The following is a 24,629-nucleotide window of genomic DNA, read 5'->3' on the forward strand; positions in this document are numbered from 1 at the left end:
GTACACACATACGCACTCATACACACACACACGCACTCTCACACAAGCACTCACACATACACACACGTTTGCACGCGCATTCGCAAAACTTACGCACATACATGTACGCACTCGCGCATACATGCACACATACTTAAACGCACGCATACGCACTCACACACGTGCAATCAGTTCCTCACACACTCAACATTCCTACCAGTCACAGTCTATTTCACACACTCGCATGCACACAGAGATTTGCGTTTGTGACAGGCCTTTGAGGGGCTTGTGTCTAGCATATCACACAGGGATAGCTGTCTGTGCAGACAGATGTCTTCACTGACAGGCAGAGCGGGGGGGTGCTGAAGTCATTGTAGATTAGCGGCAGGCTTTGTCCACTCGCGGCTCAGAATGTAGCGGTTTGGCTTCCGAGCTCAGAGGATAGTGGAGTGTGACACGCACGAATGCTAATTATCCGCGTTTCTTTAATCGCCACTGCAGGGGCTTTCAAGCTCTATGATCTGGATAACGACGGCTACATCACACGCGATGAGATGCTGAACATCGTGGATGCCATTTACCAGATGGTGGTAGGTTCTGCTCTTCACGTGAGCATGTCACAGCCTGTAACTTTAGATTGCATTGCTTTACAATTACAACTGCAAATTTAGCAGCACTCTCATCCAGGACAACTTGCATAAGTTTCTTGCATTGCGCTTCTACCTAGCATACATATGTGCAGCTGGGTATATACTGAAGAAATTGTAATTAATAGTTAAGTATCTTACTTGAGGATACAATGGCAGTGTCCTACCTCGGAATCGAACCTGCAAACGTCCGGTTGCAAGTCCAGTTCCCTAACCATTTTGTTACACTGCTGCCACTGTAAGGTCAACCTCAGTTAGTTTTGCTGTGGCAGGCTTGACTCGGCACATGTGGCATTAAGCTACATTGGTCTTTTAAATGTTACGTTGAACCTAACTACCTGTGTGTGTGTGTGTGTGTTTTGTCAGGGAAACACTGTGGAGCTGCCCGAGGAAGAGAACACTCCAGAAAAGAGAGTGGACCGTATTTTCGCCATGATGGACAAGGTAGAGAGAGCTGACGAACAAATCAGTGAATGTTTGACATCTTTAAGATTAACCTGTTGCAGAGGACATGTTAGTTAAGCATGGCACGAGAAATTCCAAAAATGGCAGAATATCCTGTGTATCACAGTTTGCATAGATACACACAATATCGCAAGCTTCCATAGTTCTTCATTGACCTTTTGAATTTTGCAGTCTTGGTTGCACAGAAGCAAAAGCTAGACAATTGCAATAAAGCTACGCTGATCAAGATAGCAGTCCTTTCCTCTTAATAAAGGCAAACGGACGGCTGAGATTCAGGGCCAGGGGCCGGTAAGTGGCTGTGCTGGGACAGAGTGAGAGCGATGAGGCTGGCTTAACGTGCTGGAGCACAGACAGGCATCGGAGAGTCAGAGAGGCAGGAGGAACCGGACGCAGCAGAGCCCAAGCAGAACTTCCGCAGTCGGTTGTCGACGCTCAGTTGGAGAGGCAGGATTGATTCTTTTCCGTGGAGGCGCAAAGTAATGTTCCACAGGCTGACAGGAACAGTAAGCACGGCAGGGATGGATGGACTTCTTACTGCGGTACGGAGAAGCTGGGGATGCGAGGCTGCCAGCTTCAAGCTAGGGACAAGCTGTGGGAACAGGAGAGGAGTCCCACAGTAAACAGCACACCCCCACCCTCCCCAATTCTACCCTCCCCCTCCCAGACACAGACTCACACTCTATCTCTCATGCTCACACGCACAACAGACGCATTGTTTGACATTGTGTGAGCAGATGCACACATGCACTTTCTCTCTCTCACACACACCTATATATACATACACACACACTTTCTCACACACTCACACACACGCACATAAGCACACACATTCACACACTCACACAGACAGGCTTTCTCCCTCTCTTACTGTCTCACACTCACACACACTCACAATCTCTTTCTCTCTCTCTCTCACTGACAAACAGGCTTGCTCCCTCTTTCTCTTCCTCTCTCTCGCATAAACACACACACTCACATTCACACACGCTCTCTCACACAAACTGTCTTTCTCCTCTCTCTCTTACTGTCTCTCTCACGCATGAACACACACACATTCACACATACTCTCTCACACAAATAGGCTTTCTCCTTCTCTCTCTTACTGTCTCTCGCGCACACACACACACACACACACACACACACCATCAGCAGGGAAAGTCACAGAACGCCGCCCCCTGTGCCAGCGGCACGCTCCACTGCAGTGACCGTCTGCCAAACACCGACCGATGCTGAATGCTGACCACACCCACGGCTGAGCTCCCTCTGCGAGCCCGCACACATCCCCACACCCTCACACTCCCTCACACCTCAGCTCTCATATCCACACACTGCTGCGCACCTACACCCGTCCAGCCTCACGTCCCTCTGCCCCACTGTCACACCCCCACACTTCACTCCGCCAGTCCCCCCCCCCCCCATTCTCCCATACCTTATACACACAAGCCCCATGCCTTCCCATTTCACATCCCCCCACTATCATACCTCACGTTTCCGACACACACTCAGATTCTACACCCCCACATTCACTCACCTTCACACATTCTCTCATAATTTACAGTATATTAAGATATAGCATATCTCATCCCATGCCTGCCTGTCTCCCAGGATAAGAGGACCCTTCATATGTGGAGTTATCCACATTTTATCCGAGCTCTTGTCATCCACCAATTATCCAAGCTCCTGCCAATTACACGGATAGTAGGTCAGGATACTCATCACGGCTGTGAGGATCCAACAGCACCACTCAAAAGCACCTATCAAAAGTGGGGCTCTTGTGGAAACTGTCAAAGTAGACCAGCCAAAAAAAGTAGGATGGCTTGAGGGAAGAAGCAGGGGAGGTCTATTTGCAGTTGGAGTGAAGCAGCTCTGTGGAACAGCTCCCTCTGCCAGGCGCGCGGTGTAACTGCGCGCGGGTCCGGCGGGGGGCCGAGGGGGTGCCGACGCGTGGCCGACGCGCCGGCGGCCCCGCTTCCCCCCCCCCCCCCCCGCAGACCCACCGCAGCCCTGCCTCCCCTCTCCCCTTTCAGAACGCCGACGGCAAGCTGACGCTGCAGGAGTTCCAGGAGGGATCGAAGGCGGACCCCTCCATCGTGCAGGCCCTCTCCCTGTACGACGGGCTCGTATAGGCGCCCCGGGGGAGAGAGGAGGTGAGCGGGACCGCAGCGCCTGCGTGTTGACAGGCGGGGGGGTGGGAGGGGGTGTTGGGACTCCCGTCCGTTTCCTTCCGCACACCCTTAACCCAGCAGTCCCCTGGGGAGGGGGGTGGTTTTACTCACTGTTACTAAGTGTGTAATCATTTTTCTTTATCGTTAGCATCTCTGGCTAACGGTCAGTGATGAGCAGTTCTTTTTTAATGATAGTAATTTCTTTAATGACATTTTAATATGGTATTTTAATATCTTGTTGCACCTATGGTGTTTATTCACTTAAAGCTAGGAGTTCCTGCGCTGTGTTCTAGCTGGTCAGCTGAATGCTGATCAGATTAAATTGCACAGTGGTTTGCATAGAATGTAGCCAACGTTAGCTACCCAGCTATATTAGTAACTATATTAGCTATATTATTTTTTTATGTAAGCTAGTGCTTCACACAGAAATTTAACTGAGGAATGGACAACTTTTTTTTCAATGAGCAGTTTATAAAAACATTCTAATGGGAATGAGCAGCTCATTAGCTAGGTTCTGCAGATTGTAAAACAATTACAAATACTTGCAATTATATCTGAATTCATTTCAGTCAGTCGAAGGTTTGGCACTTTTCAGATATGCTTCTGATGTAAAACAACTAGTGTACTGCCTATATACCATGGCAACGTCAAATCAGTGATACAGTTCTTCACGTTAATGCCCAAAATGGGTAATATGAATATGCCTTCTTTTCAGTTCCCCATTTACTTACTCAAAATGAGTGCGTTGTCTTTGTCAGATGTCTTTGTTGGCGTTCCTCATTTTTAGCAAGCAAACCCATTGAAGTGTAGCAGATTTTATGGTTCAAATGTGTCCACTAGGGGGTGGCTGAGTTTTGAGTTAGTGTTGTCTCCCGGATATTATGACCCTTCATTATAGACTGAAAGGTTTAGATTAGTGTGAGCGTAAATGAATATATAGCTATCTTTTCACATACATTCATACATTCACTTTATTGGTATTGTGAAGTGAGTGGTTTTAACTAAAATGATGAATGTTCTTTACTATATCTGCAGCATAATTTTTGATACACCTTTTTGACTGAGGAAGTTCTGAGCTGAGTACTGAGCATATTCTTGGGGACTTTATGTTAATTTTTTGTCTTAGGGAAAAAACACAGCACTGATATTGTAATCTATAGAAGCGAGCTATTTCTGCCACGTTTCCATTGTCTGTAATTTAAGCTGGTTTAAGTGTCATAGCTTAATTTCACCACTTAATCATGAACTAAATATAGTTTTTTGAAATTGGAATTTGCCACAACTGAAAAATCTGAATCTGTGGGAGGGAAAAATAAGTCAAGGGATAAATTACACAAATAACAGTAAACCAGCACAGTTATTAGTATCCATAAAAGGTTATTTTAACATTTAACTCAATGAAAAACTGGCACTGAAGATCCACAACAACCTAATATAGCTGCACCCCGCATTACCTGATTCTGCATTTCATTACCTGGACTGCTAGTGCAATACTGTGTTAATGTCATTGCTCTGGTGTCTCGAGCATGTCTGAATTCGGTGTGAAGCTTGTTATTCCTGGACTTCTCTGCATGCGTTCGCATGTAGGGCGTTTGTGTGGGAGTTTGTGTGCGTAGGGGCGGGTGTGTGTGTGTGTATGGGCGCGCGTGGGAGTTTGGATGCGCGTGAATGTGTGTGTGGGCGCGCGTGGGAGTTTGGGTGCGCGTGGGTGTGTGCGTGGGCGCGTGTGTGTGTGCGTGGGCGCTGGTGTGTGTGTGTGTGTGGGCGCGTGCGCGAGGCCACGCGTGTGTGAGCTCGCCTGTAAGGCCGGCCGTCGCCCGAGGCTTCTGAAACCAGCCGCGGCTCGGCCACGCTCCTCACACGAGGCAAGCCAGCGCCGATGGGCCGCTTGTTTAGCCGGGAGCTTCTCCTCAGCGCCCTCATAAATTATTCAGGCACTCGCTGTTGATTGCTGGCAATCAAGGGCCCCGGTGAAGGGGAGGGGGAGGGGGAGGGGGAGGGGGAGGGGGAGGGGGAGGGGGAGGCCGCCAGAGCGTTGGCCCCCGTTCAGTTAGCGCCACTCCAGCCCCGAACCCCTCCCAAAGCGCGAGTGACCTCATTAAGGCCAGTCCCATCTACCGCGCCGCTGCTGGGACACAGTGATTTCAAGTGGTGGTGAAGTGTGTGTGTGTGTGTGTGTGTGTGTGTGTGTGTGTGTACGTACGTGCGTGTGTGCTCTTCCGTGTGTGCATATATTATATGTGTGCGTGCATTTGTGTGTGCGTGTCACACCCCTCCCCTCCTCTATATAAACATACCGGCCGGTCCTCCAGCATCTGATTTCAGCTTGTGCTTTTTCTGTCCCCTCTGCACAGATACCCAAGCAGTGTTCACTCCAGTGCCATTACACTTGTTCTTGGAAGAAGCCAAATGTCTCCTTGGACCCCCCACCCGGAAGACGACGGGAGAAACGGGGGGGGGGGGGGGGGGTCACAGGAGCCAGCCGACGAGATTTGCCTCTTGCCATTCAGTCATCTCCGTCATCGCCCAGAACATCAAGCCTCACTGTGGCTGAGGAACTGTATTTGTAGAAGGAAAAAAAATGGAGACAGACGTGCGAGAGGACAGAATGTGAGGAGGAACTTGCCTTGAATGCTTTTTCCATTTCTGTGTTTCCCTGCTTCATTGGAACTGCAGACGCGGCGACTGGCGACGGCGCCCCCTGTGGGCTCAGCGCGGACAGAGCAGCTTTTTCCGCTCACGTGACCACCGGGGGGAGTGCGGTTACGGTTACCGGGGAGAGCTAACCTGGTCGGCGCTCACTATTTTGGAGTTCTCGGGAAAGAACAGATAAATCGTCAACCTCGTTTATGTATATATTGGCTTTTAACACTTGAAAATGCAACATTGCTGAGGTTTTGTGAAAGTGTTGTGCATTCACTTAGAATGAAACTTAAGTGTTATTTATAAATTATTTTGCTTTTTATATTGAATGAAACCGTCCATATACTGAAGATTTTAAGAGATATGGTATCCTAGGCTACGGTGCTGGCTTGGAGTGTAAGCATTGTAGCCTAGGATACCATTCTGCTCACTCCTCACTTCTCAGAGAGGAGAAACTTTAGGAGGAGATGATTCTTTCTGTATTAATTTAATGTGTTTTAAGGTACAGTATGTTTCCATTGTGTAGTCGGTGTTCCTTCACTTGCTTGCACCAGCAAACACTCCGCAATGTGTCAGACTCGCACCATTGTGTGAAACGGCTACAGTGTTGTCAATGCGTTTGACTAATAAAAGGCTGTGTGGAACAGACCGCCTTCAACCAAAAAAAAAGAAAGAAAAACAGCCCACAAATCAGTTTTCATGCACATTATATTTCTTCAATGATTTCACCGCTTCCCTTGTTCTTGATGTTTAGTGGGAGGAAGGCTGTCTTGCGGTTTTTCGCCTCCCTTGCAGGAGTTCGAGGACTGAGATGCTTAGCTCGTGTGCGGTCACGCTTCCCGCGGTCGAGAAAGAAAGGGATTCCTCCCTCCCTTCTTAAGACCCCCAGACGACTGGGGAAGTAACATGAATTGCTCTGCTGTGTCTTTTTAGTGTCTTCTCAGTGATGTGATTTCCTGTTAAACAAAGCCATAGCCCTCGTGTGTGTAAAGGCTTTTTGTTTTGGCCTGTGAGGTCCCTAAGAAGTGTCAACGCATTATGGCCTTCTCAGGCCTCATTAATTAAAACCTCTCTCGAGCAACGTGGGTCAACAGAAAAGAAAAAAAAAACCTTTCCTTTGTCCGGCTCCATAAGTTAATATCTGAATTGCCGTGTAGATCACAGAACAATTGTCTCCAATGTTGCTGCTTCTGCTGCACTGAAATAAAAAAAGATTGCAGGGTGTCTTTTTTTCTTTTTTTTTTTGCTATTAGTGATTCTGCCTGATACGTTCCTTTGAATGTCAGCTCCAGTACTCCTTAGGTTGATGTGAAAACCTTTTTTTTATTTTCAGAGAGAACTCTTTTGAAAAAAGAATTTTAAAAAATAATGAGATCTTTCATCTTGTAGAATGAGCAAATTGCTCCAGCTCTGGGGTAGTCTTCAGATCCGAGCCTTCGCTTTGTTCCTGCTGTCATTATGGTCTGTCATATTTTACACACACTTTTGACAGGCTGTGAACATCCAGAGTGTATCAGTCTTGTGCTGTCTGTTCCGTTTTAAAAATAAATCACAAAGTGCACTCATTCTGATCGCCTACATTTTGACCAGAAGCCCGGTGTGTTTAGTGAATATCTAGAGACACTACTTTGAAGAGGGAGGTCTTTCCTCTTGGCTTGATGAGCTCTTGCTCAATATCCACTTTGTCAGGCTAATGTGATTTGCATTTTTTGTATTGACATTCAGAAGGTATTGCAGGTTTTTCGCTGGCCTCTCTCGTCTCATCAGGAGGGAATCGGTGTGACTGGTTCTTAGCAATATGTGCTTTCAACCTCATCTTTGACAAATCAAATACTCAAATAATAGTTTTCTTTGGTTCTTGCAGATAGCTTCTGATATAAAATGAACATCAAAATACTGATAAAAGTAAAAATATTATTTTCATATTTGTTTTACGATTCTAAAAAACGGCAATGGCGTTTTGCAGTTAGACTGAATCTGCAGCAACCTGAGGGACCCATTGTCAACTCTGGTATTAACTGGACTTCTCCACTAGATGCAGTTGAACGCACAACAGATCCAATCCACATTGACGCTAGGCAGATTTTAGCCTTAATGGCTCACTGTGGCCGTGATGTCACCCTTATCTCACCCAGCTGACCCCTGTCTGCGGGAGATAACTCTGCCGGTTAGGGCAGGAAGGAGGTTTGAGGACCTGAATTGGGAAGAGGGCGCATGGATCAAGAAGCTCCACTGTCTGCCTCTTCTTCTCGCTTGTCTCCTGATTTGGTTTATACTGCCGGGAATCGGCCCCATGGGTGGCAGGCATGTGCTGCTCTGTACTGTTGACATTTCACAGTAACAACGCCTGCAGTAAAGATATCCTCTGGCAGCTGATATGTTGGAATGAAATATCGGCCGTGGCCGCTGTAACCAGAGATTCAAGAAGAGAGAGATTGTATGTGTTTATGTTTTTGTTTTTAAATTTCCATCTGTAATTTCTATGTCTGGCCACAGGTTTATTTATTCATTTTTTATTGTTTTGCCAAAATCACCACAGAAGTTACTGTGCAAACAGTATATTAAAGAATAGGGAATTATCAATAATAACGGCTCACTGTGGCCGTTTGAAAACAAGATGTTCAACTTGAATTGAATTCTAGGTTTACTCCTTTGTTACCTCGGTGAAGTTATAGGTTCCTCTGTATTTGATATGGAATAAATAGTGGCCTGACAAACTGCATTTTATATGAGTGCCCCAATCCAGCCAATAACAATGTTAGACAACTGTTTTTCTTTCTCCAAAGGAAGACCCTGTCTCAACTCTGATCGCATTGAACAGTTGCTTTAAAAAAGTTACAAAAATTTGCCATTCTTTTGCCTACAGTGCACTAAGAGTAGGGTTAAAGCAAACACACACGAAAACTATGTAAAAAATTCCTATCTTGGCTGAAGCAGTTATGTCCATTTTACAACAGGAAGTGGCCTTCGATTAAAATAAAATGTGGAGAGGCACAGAGGTAGAGGTACCGGCATATACAGCTGTTTGGTGATTGTATTATAATGTGGTTGCTTGACTGATGTCAGGATATAGCGTGGGGGGGGGGGTGGGGTGGGGGGGGGGGGGGGTGCGTTCGATCACCACACACTGTTCCCCTCCTCCCAAATCACCTTCACAGCATGTTCTGGGTTCTGTTCCATCCAGCAGGGCCGTGGAGTTTTAAATATAACCAAGGTCTTGAGCCAAAGTGATTGGTGGAAAGGAGAAGTGTTAGTGGTGGTATTAACCTGACAGTACCTGTATACATTTTGTTGCTATTTTTTCTCCCACTTACAAGAACATGATTTCGTTCTGTCTTATATTATCATAAAATGATCGCCTACAAACAATGAGATACGCAAAATCTGAATTATTCCGTGATCGCCATGGGGTATTAGCAAGGCAGGGCAAGTGGGTCAAGTTTGGCACTCAATGTGAGACAGAAATAAAGTGGAGTATGAAACGGCTGTCAGGACCGCAAAGTTGTATAAGCTTTCACGTACAGAATTTGTATTGCATTGACCCCACTGGTGTGGTCTATGATTGCCTTATTTTGGTTCCTAATGTTTCGATTTATTATGGCTTTCATATAAGTGTGTCCTGGTTGCGCAGTAGTCAGTAGTCCGTCCTTCCTACCAAAGACGCGGCGATTTGAATTCGAAGACTGTTGGCCTCGTTATCTTGAATTCTTCAGCTCGAAGCTGAATGAGGTCTACCGACAAATGTCTGTTGTATTTCCTTCCATCCCGCTGTCATTTAGTTTTACTGAGAGAACCCAAAAATCTGACATGGTACAGCGTTCTGTTGTTCTGAGAGAACATATCATTTAGTGAGGACTTTAAAAAGGTTGTCGTTTTTGGGTCACTTAAGTGTTTGCATTCTGGAGCGGCCCTTTTCCGTTTCCTGTACAGTTTTCCTGAATTATCAGCTTTCTTGTCGAGTGTCTGATATGTCGTGTCTCGGTGTGAGTTGAATGTGTGTGTCGCCTTTTCGGATATGTTGCCGAAATTAAGTGACCAAAGACCTGTTTACTCGACTCAAAATAATAAATAATAAAATAATAATGGTTATAGTCGCAAGTTGTGCTAATGGTGCATAGGGTATACATTTCACTTAAAGAAGAAAGGGCTCTGTGTGTTTCCGGCGCATTTCCTTTTAAAAAACCATCTGGCAATGCTCTTCAGCGATGTCAACTCTGTTCCATTCATACACAAGAGGGTCGGTTTTGTCAAAGAATTTCTGGATAAAATTAGCAGTATGCCAGCTGAGTATATAGTATCATTGCTATTAATAAACACTGAGTAATTTGGACTCTGGCTTCTTAGTGTCCAAACAATGATAAGAACAATGATACTTCTGACAAATCAGCAAATTTGCTCATTTTTACTTGCGTCTGAACGCGGGCGCTGGTGGTGGGGGGTTAGCGCTCCAAGTCAGAGTCGGGTCAAGTTACACACACGCACGCACACACATACACACACACACATACAACAGATTCAAACTACTCAGGACCCTTTAACACCCTCCCGCCCACGTTTCCAAAGTGCAGTTTGCAATTCCAGGGAAGTCAGCAGTGAGAGTGCTCTTCCGTCCCTCTCCCAAACCTGAATTTACGCATTCAAGCACATGGACATGGAGATGTTTTAATCTGTGTCATTTGGATTTTTACTCTCTTTCATTAGTTTGAGGCTAGTTTCTGGGTCATGCCAATGGAGTCTATTTTCTTTGTTGGGGAAAAACAGCAAAAAACCTGCGTGCCGTTTTAAACTGTACCGGACCTCATTGTCTCAAGGTGCTGGAAGTTTTTTTTTTTTTTTTTTTGGTAGGCATTCACATGCGCCATTACGCAAAGGATTTATCGACCATGTGTTAAGATTTTGGTTATTAATTATTTAAACATTTGCATAATTTTTGTAAGCAGAAAATGACCGGCATTTGGATAAAGTGCTGTGTCTTGGTGCTGTTGGGTTGCGCCTCGAAACTCCTCGCTGTACCCCGAGTGGACGAAAATGTGGGTTCCAGTGACAGCGCCTCGACACTAGCCTTTGTGTTCGATGTTACCGGCTCCATGTACGACGACCTCAAACAGGTGATAGATGGCGCCTCTCGGATCCTGGAAAAAACCCTCAGCCGAAGAACTAGACCCATCAAAAACTTTGTCCTCGTTCCTTTCCACGATCCAGGTAAGCAGAAATGATAGACACCCACACAGCGACTGTACTAGCTCTCACAAACGGTAGGGCACAGTGTAAATTACTTTTTTGTATGGGAATAAATCTGATTTTCATTTCTCACTGAAAATGTTTTTACGACTATTATTTCATTCTGTTTCGTTTAAATTAGTTTAAGAAATGCGTATCTAGCATAGTTGTTATTTAATTTACTCATTTTAAGCTAGGATATCGTCCTTTGTTAAATGCTTTACTTGCAATGAGGTGTACTAATGACATGTACCAGCAGGGATCGCTGTAATGCCGGAACGCATACATGCTCCAGTTCTACACTTCTACAAATGGTGACGGAGCTGTTAATCGTCAAACTTATTTTTATGTCAAAAGACATGTTACAAGCTATACTTCTTGCATATACAGTTATATGACATCTTTATATAGATTGGTCTATTTTTTAATCCTAACTTTTCTCACCTTTTGTCCATGCTGATATTGTCACTATGAAGAATATCTCTGCTCATCAAAGATACACATATATTTTTAGGATGAGACTAAATGATTTAAATCTTTTGACTTGTGTCAATATCAGTGAAATAGTGTTATTCTAATGAATCAGCTATATAATCTGTTTTGAAAAGAGACCTCAAGAAATACGAAAATCGGAAAGTCCCTTTCTCTTCAGTTTTTTTTTCTGGAATGCAATAGAACAAGAGCATGGTTCTTAAACAATCAATTTTTCATCTGTCCTACAATGTTAAGAAGCGGAGTAATTCAAATGTAATGCTTGATGCCTGTCATACACAGAGGTACAAAGAGCGATTTGGGCTGCCTGTGGGCCTGCTTCCTTTGGACGATGTGTCTAGCGGAAGCAGCCATGGGTTCTAACATCAGAGAAGGAGCGCTTCAAATGTGGGTGTGGGGGAGGAGAAGGGGAGGGTGTTCTGAGGATGATTGGAAGCATATGCTGTCTGCCTGAATGTAATTACCTCCCATCGCCCCCCGTCCAATGCTTGGGGAAAACCAGGCAGCCCTTGTTACCGAATGAGACAGAGGGACTGGAGCCAGAAAGGGTGGAGGGAGGGGGTGGATGGCAGTATAGGGGGCTCCTTTTGAAGGCTCCCAGTGTCATGCGCGGCGTGCCCTTGGGGAACTTGTTCAGAGATGAGACTGCAGTGAAATTCTGTGATTGACAAAGAGGAGTGACTAGGCCAATGTTTCACATGCGTGCTATGGGGGGAGTGAGAGAGAGAGAGAGAGAGAGAGAGAGGAAAAATGGGTGGAGGTGGGGGGTCCTCTGGAATTATATTCAGAATTGTCATGCCAATAAAGCATTTGAAATTGGAATAATGCATTTGCCTGTAATGAAAAAGGTTCACCAAGCAAGCCTGTAATGTGAGTGACACTCCCACCCTCCAGGCCACAGCTGCCTTCACTGGCTTGACCCTTGACCCCAGGCCGTTCTTAGTCCCATGTCCATTCTCAGTGTTTACTCCTCCATGGATCTGACTCCTGGAGAGTCCAAACATGTGCCAGACGTAAGGAAAACGTGATCATTCATCCCCACAATCTTACACCTCCCCCCCACCCCCCCACCCTCCACACTGACAGTGAGACATAGAAAGAGCCTCACACAATACAAAAGGGAAAACGGTGGGAATAAGCAGCATTAATGATTCCAAGTGTCCTGTTTTGCATTGTCTTTTTTATGGTTGCTATAGAGGATGTGCAGAAGAGGTGTTGGAGAGCAATGATACACAAACTGCTCAGCTGGCTGATGCAAATATGAGATTTTTTTGGCTGCCTTAATCAAAGCGGTCATGCAGTCTTAGACAGCTTTGTATGGTGGGAAAGTGATTCAGTGCCAGCACAGTGTATGAAGAAAGAGAGCAGCTGGACCAGCTTTCTGTGCTGGATGGACATACCCGGTCCTCTGGCCATCAGAATTAGAGTTTACATAGTCCTGCTAAACACGAAGAAGGGTGGAGGCATTCATCTCAGATATCCAGTTCGGGCCACCCGAGAGACATCCTCAAATACCAGCCAATTTGTAGGGCGTGGTGATGCATCCATTGAAAAAACTTTTTTTCTGAAACAGTGTGTGCTGGTCAGACAAATGAAAACCATTTCCCCTACTCTGTTGGCTCGTGGTAAGCATATCTCACTGTACAGATGGGTGACAAAGAGGGCATTTCCCTGCTGTCTATGTATGCTTATTTCATCTAAACTCATGACTGTTGCCAAAGGAACCCTACGATGCCATTGACAAATTAGACAATTTGTCCATAAAATTTGACTTAGAAATAAATGCAGTTCTTATTTTTTGTCATAGAAAAGTACAATTGACAATTGTCAAAATTGAACTTGCTCAAGTGTGCTTGATAATGATTTTGTTTAATTTATATGTAAGTTTAAGGACAAATGTTGGTTGAATCCATGACTTTAAACGGTGCACCATTGAAGGTGAATGTGACAAGCAACAAACAACCAATCATTGAGATCTGAGCTGCCCCTCACTGGGATCAGTTTGGCACCTGATGTTGGCACCTGTTTGTGCACCTGTAGCCCATCTTTACATCTACTCTACCTGGAAAAGAAAAATGACAGGACATGACCCTGAATAACCCATGCCTTTACCCTACTCTGTGTTCCTCAACCCTGGTCCTGACAAGATGCAGTCTCATAGTTTTTGTTGTTACTCAGCACTTAAGTGATCAGTTACAGCTGTTTATTACTCATTTAACATCCTTGGGTCAGAATTGGTTTCTGATCTGGCGAAAAACAAAAACCAGAAGACCCTTCAGACATTTTGAGGTTGAAAACAGTTGGCCTGCATAATCTGCTTTGTGTATACATACTGTATCTTGGAAACATTATTTTGGCACATGAGTATGGAATGTTATGCTGCAAATATGAAAGACATATGCAGTACCAGCCCATTGGCTTTTGAGAATATTTTCCATTGTAAGGGCAGGGGCAGCACATTTGGGAGCAACCTGATATTTAAAGTTTAAATATGACATGAACATAATTTTAATTTATGTCATTATATTATTCATATTCATTCATATTATATTATTACTCTTAATATAGATTGCTTGACATAAGCTAAGCTACTAAACAGTACACAAACAAAAACAAAACTTGTGAAATACGTCATGTGCACCACGGTGGTGAATTGAAGCTTTCATTTATTTCCTGTTTTCCCTGAAAAGTCTTTGATTGACCATTCAGTTTAACTCATGAAAGCTGGGAGGGAGAGGGGGTCTTTATAATGCAACTTATTTATTGAAATGGTTCTCCCCTTTTGCAGATATTGGCCCTGTGTCCATCACCACTGATCCCAAGAAATTCCAGAATGATCTCCAGGAGCTGTTTGTGCAGGTTCGTGTGGAGTGGCGTTGCCGGCTGAGGCTGTTTGACTTGCCTGTCGGCTTGGGCAGAGAGACTTTCAGTAAAAATGGGATCGCAGGGAAATCTATGGATTACAGTATTGCTTTGCAGTCATCCCAGGTTTAGCCTGCTCTCAAGCAGGGATTTCCACATAGGCTTTAATTCCTGCATGGAGGGTGATTCATAATGAGGTCTGCAAGTTTGCGTGTGGGGTCTGCCATCTTTCTCTGAGTATGAGTCACATGGGGGGGTTGAATGAGTCACTTTCAGGGGGTGATTGCAGAATTGGGAGCACCTTCTTACGCTTTTCTAGGTTTCCAAATTAAATTGCATGCCTCAAATCCTGCTTGTCACTGACAGCGCAAATCCTTGATGTATCCATGAACTGCAAAACAAATTGGTTCATCCTTGCCTTTCAATTTTTGTGCATTTTTGTGGCGTCTCAAGGAAGAGTCAGAGAAATACCTCTCTGTCAGAGAAATGCCCTTTTCGTTTAGCAGTTTTTATGTTATCCAACCCTTATATTAACCCTTTCCAGTAAATTTTAATAGAACAAATACTGGATTTCAGTTTTCCCCATGATTCATCATTTGGCTTTCACTGGACCAAATAAAAATCTTGCTGAATTAGATTCTATTGATGTACTATTGTCAATCCAGAGAGTAAAACAAAATATATTCTGAATTTTTTTGTAAGACTTGCTGTACAGTTAGTTATAGAGCCACTGAAGTGTTTTGGAGCGCTCGTTTTGTTGCTCAGTTATGACATTGTGGCTGCTCGGAATGGATTTGTGTTTTCTTAAAGGTGAGAACTTGTGTTTCCATAGTCCACTCCTTCAAAAAGAGAATATTCCCGGAGTAACCACAGCTAGCGGGATCATCTCCTGCTCTTCCCAGAAGCACTATGAGTCAGCAATGAACACTTGTAAAGTGACCCAGGCCAGTGAACTCTCACCTTAGACCTTGGGTGTCGAACTCAATTCCTGGTCCACCCCATTGCTGTCTATTGGTTTTTGTTCCAACCAACTGTCCTATGTTGATTGGCTCAAACAGTTGAAAGCTATATCAGTTCAGTGTGGATAAAATTACCAAACATACTGCAGTAAATCATTTTAGGAGCAATCAGTGTGGAATTCTCAGTGGGAGGAAAGAAAAAGTGATTGGGCTAAATCAAAAAATGAAGCATTTGCTGGCCAAAATGTGTGCGCCATTCATGTTGGTCCCTCTGGGATCTAAGTTTGAAATGTCGCAGGTGTGCGACAGTGTAGTGGCGGATACTGGAGTGACTCCAGAGATGTCTAACGAGTCAGACTTCTGTGTGTTCAACGTTTCTGTCCCTCAGGGAGGTGGGGACTGTCCGGAGATGAGCATAGGGGCCATCAAGAAGGCTCTGGAGGTCTCCCTGCCCGGCTCCTTCATCTATGTGTTCACGGACGCTAGGGCGAAGGACTACCGCCTCAAACATGATGTCCTGCAGCTGGTGCAGCTTCGCCAGTCTCAGGTATAGCAGATACCCCCATCAGGGATGAGCTTAGCTGAGAGCTCAGTGAAATTGTGGCACAAAACTATTCGCATGCCATTGTACCCTGCTGTTGGACTATGCTCCAAAGGCAAAGCCTATGCCTATCATAAGATATTGTGCCTTCTGTGTGTTATTATTGGATGTGCAGGAATCAAGCAGAACTTAGAGAGAGTGGTTAGTCACATATTATTTTGACTTGGAAGCTGGGTGTTCGCAATTTGGGGAAGGGCTTCGCTTCTATTTCACTCTCATCATTTGATTGTCCTTGCCCCATCTACTGTCCTCCAGGTGGTATTTGTGCTGACTGGCGACTGTGGAGACCGCACCCAGCCTGGCTACAGGGTTTATGAGGAAATTGCCGCCACCAGCTCCGGCCAGATCTTCCACCTCGACAAACAGCAGGTCAACGAGGTGAGAGGCGGAGAGGTCAAGAGGTCAAGCCTTGTTGATTGTGTCGTCTGGACGGAATGTCCGAGCACAATAGAAGCACACATGCACTACATACACACTGTCTTAGCTGATGTTTGCTGCCCCCTCACCACACCTTTACTGGCTATAGATTTAGGCGAGTGTGAGCTTTGTCAAATACTTAAAATAATGGCCCTTTTATTGGCTGAGTGTGTCTTTCCTGTTGTAATAATCAACTAAAAGGTCTCAGAAATATATCAAAAAGGAAGCTAGCTCATCGAGACAAACAGTCCTGTTCAGTTTAATTCTCTTTTATTCATCTCAGCATTAACAAACTTATTAATCAAGTGACAGGCCAGGCACGAGCTGTTTCATCATCATTCATTTGAGAGTTGAGTGTCTTCCAAGTTTCTGAAGCCAAAGCCATCTGGGCTTCATAAGTCAGACTGTCTAAATGAGGAGAGCTCTTCCACTGAGAGAAACTGGTGCTCTGCATGTAAACACAGAATCAGTCTGACAAGGAGTCATCACAACCAGACATACAGGTGTGTGTGTGTGTGTGTGTGTGTGTGTGTGAGTGTGTGTGTGTGTGCGTGTATGTGTATGGGTACCTGTTGGTGTATGTGTCTAGTTGCCTGCACACATGAGTAAGGGTATGATATTTGTTATATGTATTGTATGTGCATATCTATCTGGTCAGACCCAGTGACTACTATCACTTCCTCACGCTCCCTGGCACTTTGTTGTGCTTCAGGTCGTACTGTAGTTGAACTGTTACAGGACCTGTAATAGGCCCGACAGACACACAACAGCCTCTTCTCTCCCCATCTCAGAAAATAATATTCATACAGCAAGCCTCAGCTGGCTCTCTCTCGATCTTTGTCTTCAAACCTTACCCCTGTGTTTACAGTACGTGTTGTTTAAAAAAACTCCCCGGGCAAATGGTGAATATGCAAAGTGATGCTGCATTGGAGCATGCAATTTGAGAGACTTTCTAATTTGACGCGTTGGTTAGCCGGTGTGACAGAGGATGTAATTTGATTTTGGATTTATTTACACTGGTGTTAAACAGTCCCTGCGGGAAGCGTCATAAAATTTGGTAATTTAATTCCTTGAAAAAAAACGGCCTCATCAATATACAAAAGCAAAGCAATGATTTCTAGTTTAATGCACTGAAGCCAAATAAAATGTACGAAGCTCTTTGTGATATCTGAGGTATCATGGGAAGAGAGAACAGAGTGCTTATTTTATTGTGTAAACCCCCCAGATATGATCAATTACACTATAGCACTTTCCTCCAGCACAGCTGCCTTCTGGAGCTATTGCCAAGTCTGCAGACAACAGCCCCACTGTGACTCTACTGTGTGACCTGTCTTTAAAACGGAAGGGCCGTGACATCCGATGTGAATTGAAGATAATAAACATTCCGACCGGTAACAATAAAAACAGAAATGGAGCTTGTGATTTCAGGTTTGAGCCTTTTTTCTCCTGGTGAGGAGACCAACGTCTATTCTTGCTGTGATTCTTGGGTAGATGGAGGACATCCTTGTGAAGAACAGGGAGTAGTTTTTAAGGGAAATGACTGAGGCTGCTGTATGTCAGAATCATGAGAAGCCCCACAATCCTTTTCTCCCCCGCTTCTGTGATGTGTCACATATAAATATCTCATGTCACACACACACACACACACACACATACACACCAAGCCAAAGGAAGAACAATTTAACGGGGGAAATCCAGGGGAGAATGTCCTCATTAAAACCTTTCTTAACCACATGCTGACAGGTATATTTATATTACATTAAGTTGTGTCAAATGCAAGAACCTATTCGTGCATGCATTTAAACATGCCTGATCCCCATGGGGGTTTTCCCAACCTGGCACCCTAACATATTTTCCAGAAGTCAGCGATAACATTACCCCTTAATGGCCTCCTTGTCAGTCAGACCAGCAGGTGAGGGGTAATGAGAGAACAGGGAATTATTGGTCATGGAGGGATGGGGAGGAAATGAAATGTTTGCATCCTGGATCCCGTCTCGTGTTCTTGCAGTAGCCGGAACAAAGCCGGGTGCTGTGGTTCCGCCCCAATAGCCTGAGAGAGAAGGGAAGGGAAGGCAGATGTGGGGTATGCTCTTGGGGTGCCGTCGCAGGAAAACGGCGGGCAGGTGTTTTGACGTTCCCGTTGAAAGGGGAGGCCGTGGCGGGGGTCAGCGGGGCGTAGCATCTGGTCTTGATTTCGTTGTAATTCCCGAGTTCCCGTCCCCTCACTCCTCCCGGGGCCGGGGCTGGGACTGCATGTTAACCCCCGGCGGGGGGGCAGCCGCCCCCCCGGTCTGAGGGCACGGTCGCGACACCACGGGAACCCTCGCCGCACAATCGATCAGCCTGTCTAGTGCTGGCGGGGGAGGGGGGGTGGGGGTGGTGTGGTGGAGTCCCCTGAGAGAGAATGTCTGAACTGAGGTCAAAGGGATGACTGCTTTCCCTCGACTGACCCCCCCCCCCCCCACACCCCCACTCCCCTGTCCACCCCGCATCCCGTCCCGCTTCCAAAACCAAAGGGATTCTCAGAAACAGTGAAGGTGTGGTTTTTTGGCTTCAGGTGGCCTCAGCTGATAAAATTCCAAAGCCTTTCTACTGCAGATCCTGGGATCCATTCCCCCCAGTGTTCCATGGCATAGGCACACACAGCAAAATCCCTAGTGCTAAACAGTTTACATGAGTCCAGTGGGGATTAATGTGCTCTTCAGTCAAAAATGCCCTATCAGAGTTTATTTTGCACTGAATATTTTGCTGTCGTACGGAGTTCTGCAAATGGGAAGACAGATTGTGGTGGGTGCCAGTGGGTCCCAGTTCCTGGGTCTGGTGTTTTTGCCTGTGGTCATGGGAAGATACCAGCTCTTATCCTCTGGCCTCTGAGGCAGCAACAGCATCCCCGATTCTGGACGCAGACGTGGGTCACTGCAAAGCCATTCTTTCAGGTCTCACTGGGGATTAGCTGCACATGTGGCAGACATTACAGCTGTTTCCAGCTGCAAAAATTAGAGAGGGGAACCAGCTGCTGTCAGCAACGAGTGGAGCCAGAGAGAGAGAGAGAGTGTGAGGCGAGGTCTGGGTTATTCAATTGTCAGAGGACCTGGCCTGCCCCAATTTACTGTGTTATTCTTAAATCTATTAAGATGTGTTAACCTACTCCCGTCTCCTAAGACTGAAACAATACCCCTTGGCTTGTGTTACTGAGGTAAGAAATAACAACTTGCCTGCTAACTGGTGGTCCTGGCCACAAAACTGTTTTTAAATGTGTCAAATGCTGGACAAATGTTTTTAGCCATAAAGTTTCACGGAGCAAATTGTAAACCTGAAGCAGATCACTTTGCACATATGTTGGTTTCTTACTTATGTGGTGAGGGAGTACAGGCTTAACAGTGTGTGAGTAATTTGCAGCGGTATCATTCCCTATCTGTTATTACCATTAGGATTACATCACTGTAATGGTTTTAAGGTGTTCCAACCCATTTCTCTGCAATGTCTCAGAAAGAACAACGGTCAATGGGGGGTTGAGTACTTATTATAATAGTCTTGCCCAATAATTATGATATTAGCATGCTGCTGGGAATAAAATCAGACAGCCTCTGGAAATTTGAGCCTGGCTTAGCTACTTTGGGACTGATAACTTGTCCATTTCCCTCATTTCAGAACATAAACCAATGCAAATGGCAACGCAGATTGCAACCGCTATTTTAAGCAAAACCTATTTGACAGAACAGAAAGCCATTCATTTCTGTAACTGATTTTGCATATTAAACTTGTGAATAATATGGAGCACTTTCCGGCTTGATTAACGCATGGCCTTAACCCTTCCTCCTCAGCATTAAAAAAGCGATGAGTGTCCCTTTCTGACAGGGTAAAGCTTGCACCAGGCTAGACCGTCTCAGAGGAGCATTAACCATTCTGCCTGAAAGAGAAACATTTAACAAGATGCATTCCATGCTGTACAGTACACAAGACATTCCCCATTCTCCATTTTTTCCCTTTATGGTTATGGAGGGACATATTGTTAGGTGTCTGAACCTACATTTCTTCTGATGAAGAGCAGCTGGCCCACAGCGTCACAAAAAAGCACTGCTCCTTCAGGCAAGCCCCCACCTTTCGGTTTTTGGGATAAAGATGTAACACAAGCAAATTTGAGGGATCCCAGGTACCGTCTGTTCAGCTGTTGGCTGTCTTGGCAGGTTGCCATACATATTCTGCCCCAGTCCCAAGACATGTCCTCGCCCTGACCCCTGACAGGTTCTCAAGTGGGTGGAGGAGACTGTCCAGGCCATGAAGGTCCACCTGCTGTCCTCCAACCACGAAACCGCCCAGGAGAACCAGTGGGAGGTGCCCTTCGACCCCAGTCTGAAAGAGGTCACCGTGTCCCTCAGTGGCCCCGCCCCACAGATCGAACTGAAGGACCCTTATGGTATGATGCGTGGCTTTTGCGTGCGGTACAGCCGTGTGTGTGGTTTGTTCTGTGGTCAGTGGTATTTGTCTGCTTAGGATCTATTTTTTTGTGTTTGATTTCCTTCATTTTAATTTCATAAGCACGCAGTCCATCACTGTCTGCCCTAGCAGCCTTGGCAGGATGCCAGTGTGTCCTCACTTGCGTGATGTGGGCAGGATGCCAGGTGTCCTCAGTTGTTTTGTAATGGTCCCTTGTGTGAGTTCGAAAGTGTGGCTGACTGTGTGTGTTTTTAGGCCGCAGTGTCGGAGAGGCGCAGGGGCTAACAGAACTGCTGAATATCCCAAACTCTGCCCGCGTGGTTAACCTGAAATACCCCCGGCCAGGAACGTGGACGCTGAAGGTACTCTATCCTCAGTCCTCCTCCATGTGTCTGTGACATTCTGCATGGATTAAACACAGGTCTGCGCTGCATTTTGAAAGAAGTAGACAATTTATCGCTATCAGGGTAATACATGTCTGCCAGCATCAAAGTGTTTCCAAACACTGATGCAAGATGTGCCCTGATATGTGCTGTGTGGCTCCAGATTGCGCAGCAGTTGCTGTTCTGGTTTTGTACCAGCTGTGGTTTTCTGCACAATGGCGTTTCTCTGTCTGTGCTGCCGGTTTAAGCTCCTGCCTTTTTGCCCAGTCTGGCTGCAGCGGACGCCACACTCTCAGGGTCACGGGGGTCAGCAACCTGGACTTCCGGGCGGGATTCTCCAGCTCACCAGTGACAAAGTTCAACAACACCAGGGAGCGGCCCATTCAAGGTACTTCACACTTTAGCTGCCCTCATCAGTACAAAATCTGTTGCCCGTGCAAAACCTGTTGCCTTCCGCTTCAGGTCTAGTTCCGGAACTGGTGTCTTTCAAACATATCGACCCCTTATTGGAAAAAGTAAGAATGCGATATGTTGTTCACATTGAACTGGGTTGAACAGTCTTGTCATTATTAGCTTACTGGCTAAAGCACTGTAAGCACATATCATCTTGGTTGGACAGTCTTCCTGTTATTAGCCTGCTGGCTAAAGCACTGTTAGCTAAGTAGTTACCTGCAGCGAATTAACTGTAGAAAGGCCTATATGGAAGGCCTACCGTACGCACAGGCAACTATGTGAACTAACATACCAGGAACTTATACATGCAATATGTGTGCAAAACAATGTACCAAAGTTTAAATCATGTGAGAGTGTTTTATCCAATAAGGGTTTGACCGGAAGTGGAAGGCAACAGGGTTTGCACAGGCGACAGATTTTTTACGGACATTGGCAATGTCCTAACAATGTAGGGGAGCATACATGTGATTATGTGTATATATGCAGAGTATGCACATGTCCAATTTGTGTGCATGAATGTGTGTGTGCATGTGTGGGCCACATGTGTGTGCATGGGCATATATGTGTTTATGTGTAAGTTTGTATATTTGTATGTGGGTGCACTTCTGCCGGTTGATGGTGCTTTGCAAGTGTGTGTAGTGTATGTGAATACGTGCCAGTGCACGTCTGTTTGCAGTGTGATTATGGATGTATGTATATATTTTGCATGACTATGTATCTGTGATCTCTGATAATACGTCTCCTGCCCCTCCTGTGGTCACAGGTGTCCCGGCTCATGTGCTGTTGAGGTGTACGGGTCTGACCCCCCCAGGACTGCTCAGTCACGTAGAGCTGGTTTCAGCATCTGGACGCCCCCTGCGAAACTTCCCCATCCCCCTGCCCGAGGACCGCGGAAGCCGTGGGCTCTGGAACGTTCCCGAATTCCGCACCCCTTCTGAGAGCTTCTTCCTGAAGGTCTCCGGGAAGGACTCGGAAGGATATCGTTTCCAGCGACTGTCCAGCGTCTCCTACACCAACGTCGTCCCAGGCAGGAGTCACTTCCTCATGCCCCGTCATGACATAACTCGATGCGGCACACTCATGCCATGTAGCATGCCGTTATCTATGGTCTTTGTGTTGTGTCATTCTTTTAAAATATTGGATGATATATGCCATATTCTTTATTTGGCCTGGTGTTTCTCAAAAAAAGATTTTAATCACAGTGTGGCATCCTGGTTAAAATAGTTTAAATAAATACAAATGTGTTAGATACTTACTAGTTTATACTGACAAGTGGATTTCTGTCCCCCAACAGAGTCTCCGGTAGTGAGCATGCCCAGTACTATAAAGGGCTTCTACATGCTGCCTGCTGTGATTGAATGTTCTGTGGAGAGTGAGGTTCCCTATAGGCTGAGATTCACGAGAGGCGGAGTCAGGCTTGGGGAGGAGAAATTCTTCCAGTGAGTTGTGTTTTCCTTCTGGCAACCATAGTTCCGTACCATAGTTAACTTAACATCTCAGTGAATAATTTCACACCTGTTCTTACATAGATGTGTCAGTGCTATACACTCTTTATACCCTCTTTATAACACTTATACATCTTGAAAATGTCATTATTTTTTGAGTACTAGGTCTCTGGTTAGCTGCTAAAAATTTATTCTGTGTCTTTTTTCAGAAAACTGCTAGGTTGCATCTATGGTATAACAGCCTTCATTCTGAAAATGCAATTTCCCATTAGCCTGGGGGGATATCAAATATAATATTGAATAATAAACGTGTAATATTTTGTAAACCAAAATGCTTCAAGGGTGTAAATGATTTACTGAAGAAATCGTGTTCTTTGCTGATGTGATGTCAGCATATCCAGATGAGCTTTGAAATGCAGGGATGACAGCATTCCCTAGGGTCCAGGGCTCCCTTTCTCCCCTGTGGTGACACACCATGTGATATGTTTTTCTGTAGGTCCTCTTCCAAAGCATCATGGGAAATCCCACATGCCTCGGCAGATGATGAGGGCCAGTATGAGTGTGTGGCTCAGAGCAATGCTGGACAGGGACAAGCTCATACACAGCTAACAGTGAGAGGTCTGTGTCCATAGTATACGTACACACATGCACAAACACGCTTATACACACACACGTGCACATGTGCACACACATACACACACAAACATGCCAAATGTCTCCATAAAATGTATTGCTGCTACCGTGAATGGAATGCAATTAATAAATAGGAAATCTTTGTAATTAATAAATAGGAAATTGTTCAAACAATGCACTGTGCTGAGAAGGAGTAACTTATTCTTCATACTGTATTTGCTGGATTTGGTTAACCTCTTGCTGTGGTTAACCAAAATACCCTCCTCATCCTCCACTGTGTCCCTGAGCTAGACCCCCATCCGGTGCTGAAACCCCCCCTGAATGTGACCTCTGCCCCGGGGGGCGTGGCTGTGCTGACCTGCCTGGTGGAGGGCTCCACGCGCCACAACCTGACGTGGCGGCGGGATGGGCGGGGCCTGGCAGGTCACACGGGGAGGGTGAGGGTGCTGCGAAACACCTCCCTGGAGATCAGTGGCGTTCGGCCTCAGGACTCTGGGGAGTACCAGTGCGTGGCCTCCAACACGCAGGGAGAGAGCGGAGCCATCGTTTGGCTTCTGGTCCCAGGTAACTGCCACCCGCTCACACATTGCATCTTAGAGCCTAGCAACCAGTTGCCGTAGCAGTTGCATCACCACTTGCCCATCACCAGAAACTTCAGTCAGCAGTTTAGTGTTGCAGTCCTCAAACCACTTCTACTAAAACAAAAAATTATTGGTAGCACTTCATTGCTAGCATTTACTTTATTAAATTTCTTTGTTTAATATTTGTCTGACCCTTGTTCCTTGTTCCGAAGAAGTGTTTTGCTTTGTATGTACAAATATTTGTCAG

At 45.6% G+C, this 24,629-nt stretch overlaps 2 protein-coding genes across 7 annotated transcripts in view; both read left to right on the plus strand.

Moving 5' to 3' along the window:
* The window catches only part of LOC118206648 (neuronal calcium sensor 1), a 39,797-nt gene extending 32,333 nt beyond the window's left edge, over positions 1 to 7,464 (plus strand). For all 6 annotated transcript variants that reach the window (XM_035379577.1, XM_035379578.1, XM_035379579.1 and 3 more), the window contains exons 6-9: positions 481 to 569; positions 993 to 1,070; positions 3,119 to 3,238; positions 5,611 to 7,464. In XM_035379577.1, coding sequence (XP_035235468.1) covers positions 481 to 569; positions 993 to 1,070; positions 3,119 to 3,217 — 266 coding nt within the window. In that variant the 3' untranslated portion in view covers positions 3,218 to 3,238; positions 5,611 to 7,464. The remainder of the gene's footprint in view (positions 1 to 480; positions 570 to 992; positions 1,071 to 3,118; positions 3,239 to 5,610) is intronic.
* Positions 7,465 to 10,416: 2,952 nt separating this feature from the next.
* Positions 10,417 to 24,629, plus strand: part of hmcn2 (hemicentin 2) — a 61,166-nt gene continuing 46,953 nt past the window's right edge. The window contains exons 1-11 of the mRNA XM_035435556.1: positions 10,417 to 11,101; positions 14,400 to 14,470; positions 15,821 to 15,979; positions 16,289 to 16,411; positions 20,696 to 20,867; positions 21,143 to 21,249; positions 21,538 to 21,658; positions 22,487 to 22,750; positions 23,018 to 23,162; positions 23,665 to 23,786; positions 24,093 to 24,365. Of these exons, the coding sequence (XP_035291447.1) occupies positions 10,843 to 11,101; positions 14,400 to 14,470; positions 15,821 to 15,979; positions 16,289 to 16,411; positions 20,696 to 20,867; positions 21,143 to 21,249; positions 21,538 to 21,658; positions 22,487 to 22,750; positions 23,018 to 23,162; positions 23,665 to 23,786; positions 24,093 to 24,365 (1,816 nt within the window). The 5' untranslated portion in view covers positions 10,417 to 10,842. The remainder of the gene's footprint in view (positions 11,102 to 14,399; positions 14,471 to 15,820; positions 15,980 to 16,288; positions 16,412 to 20,695; positions 20,868 to 21,142; positions 21,250 to 21,537; positions 21,659 to 22,486; positions 22,751 to 23,017; positions 23,163 to 23,664; positions 23,787 to 24,092; positions 24,366 to 24,629) is intronic.

The sequence above is a fragment of the Anguilla anguilla genome, chromosome 10 (genome assembly GCF_013347855.1).
Source record: "Anguilla anguilla isolate fAngAng1 chromosome 10, fAngAng1.pri, whole genome shotgun sequence".
Taxonomy (NCBI): domain Eukaryota; kingdom Metazoa; phylum Chordata; class Actinopteri; order Anguilliformes; family Anguillidae; genus Anguilla; species Anguilla anguilla.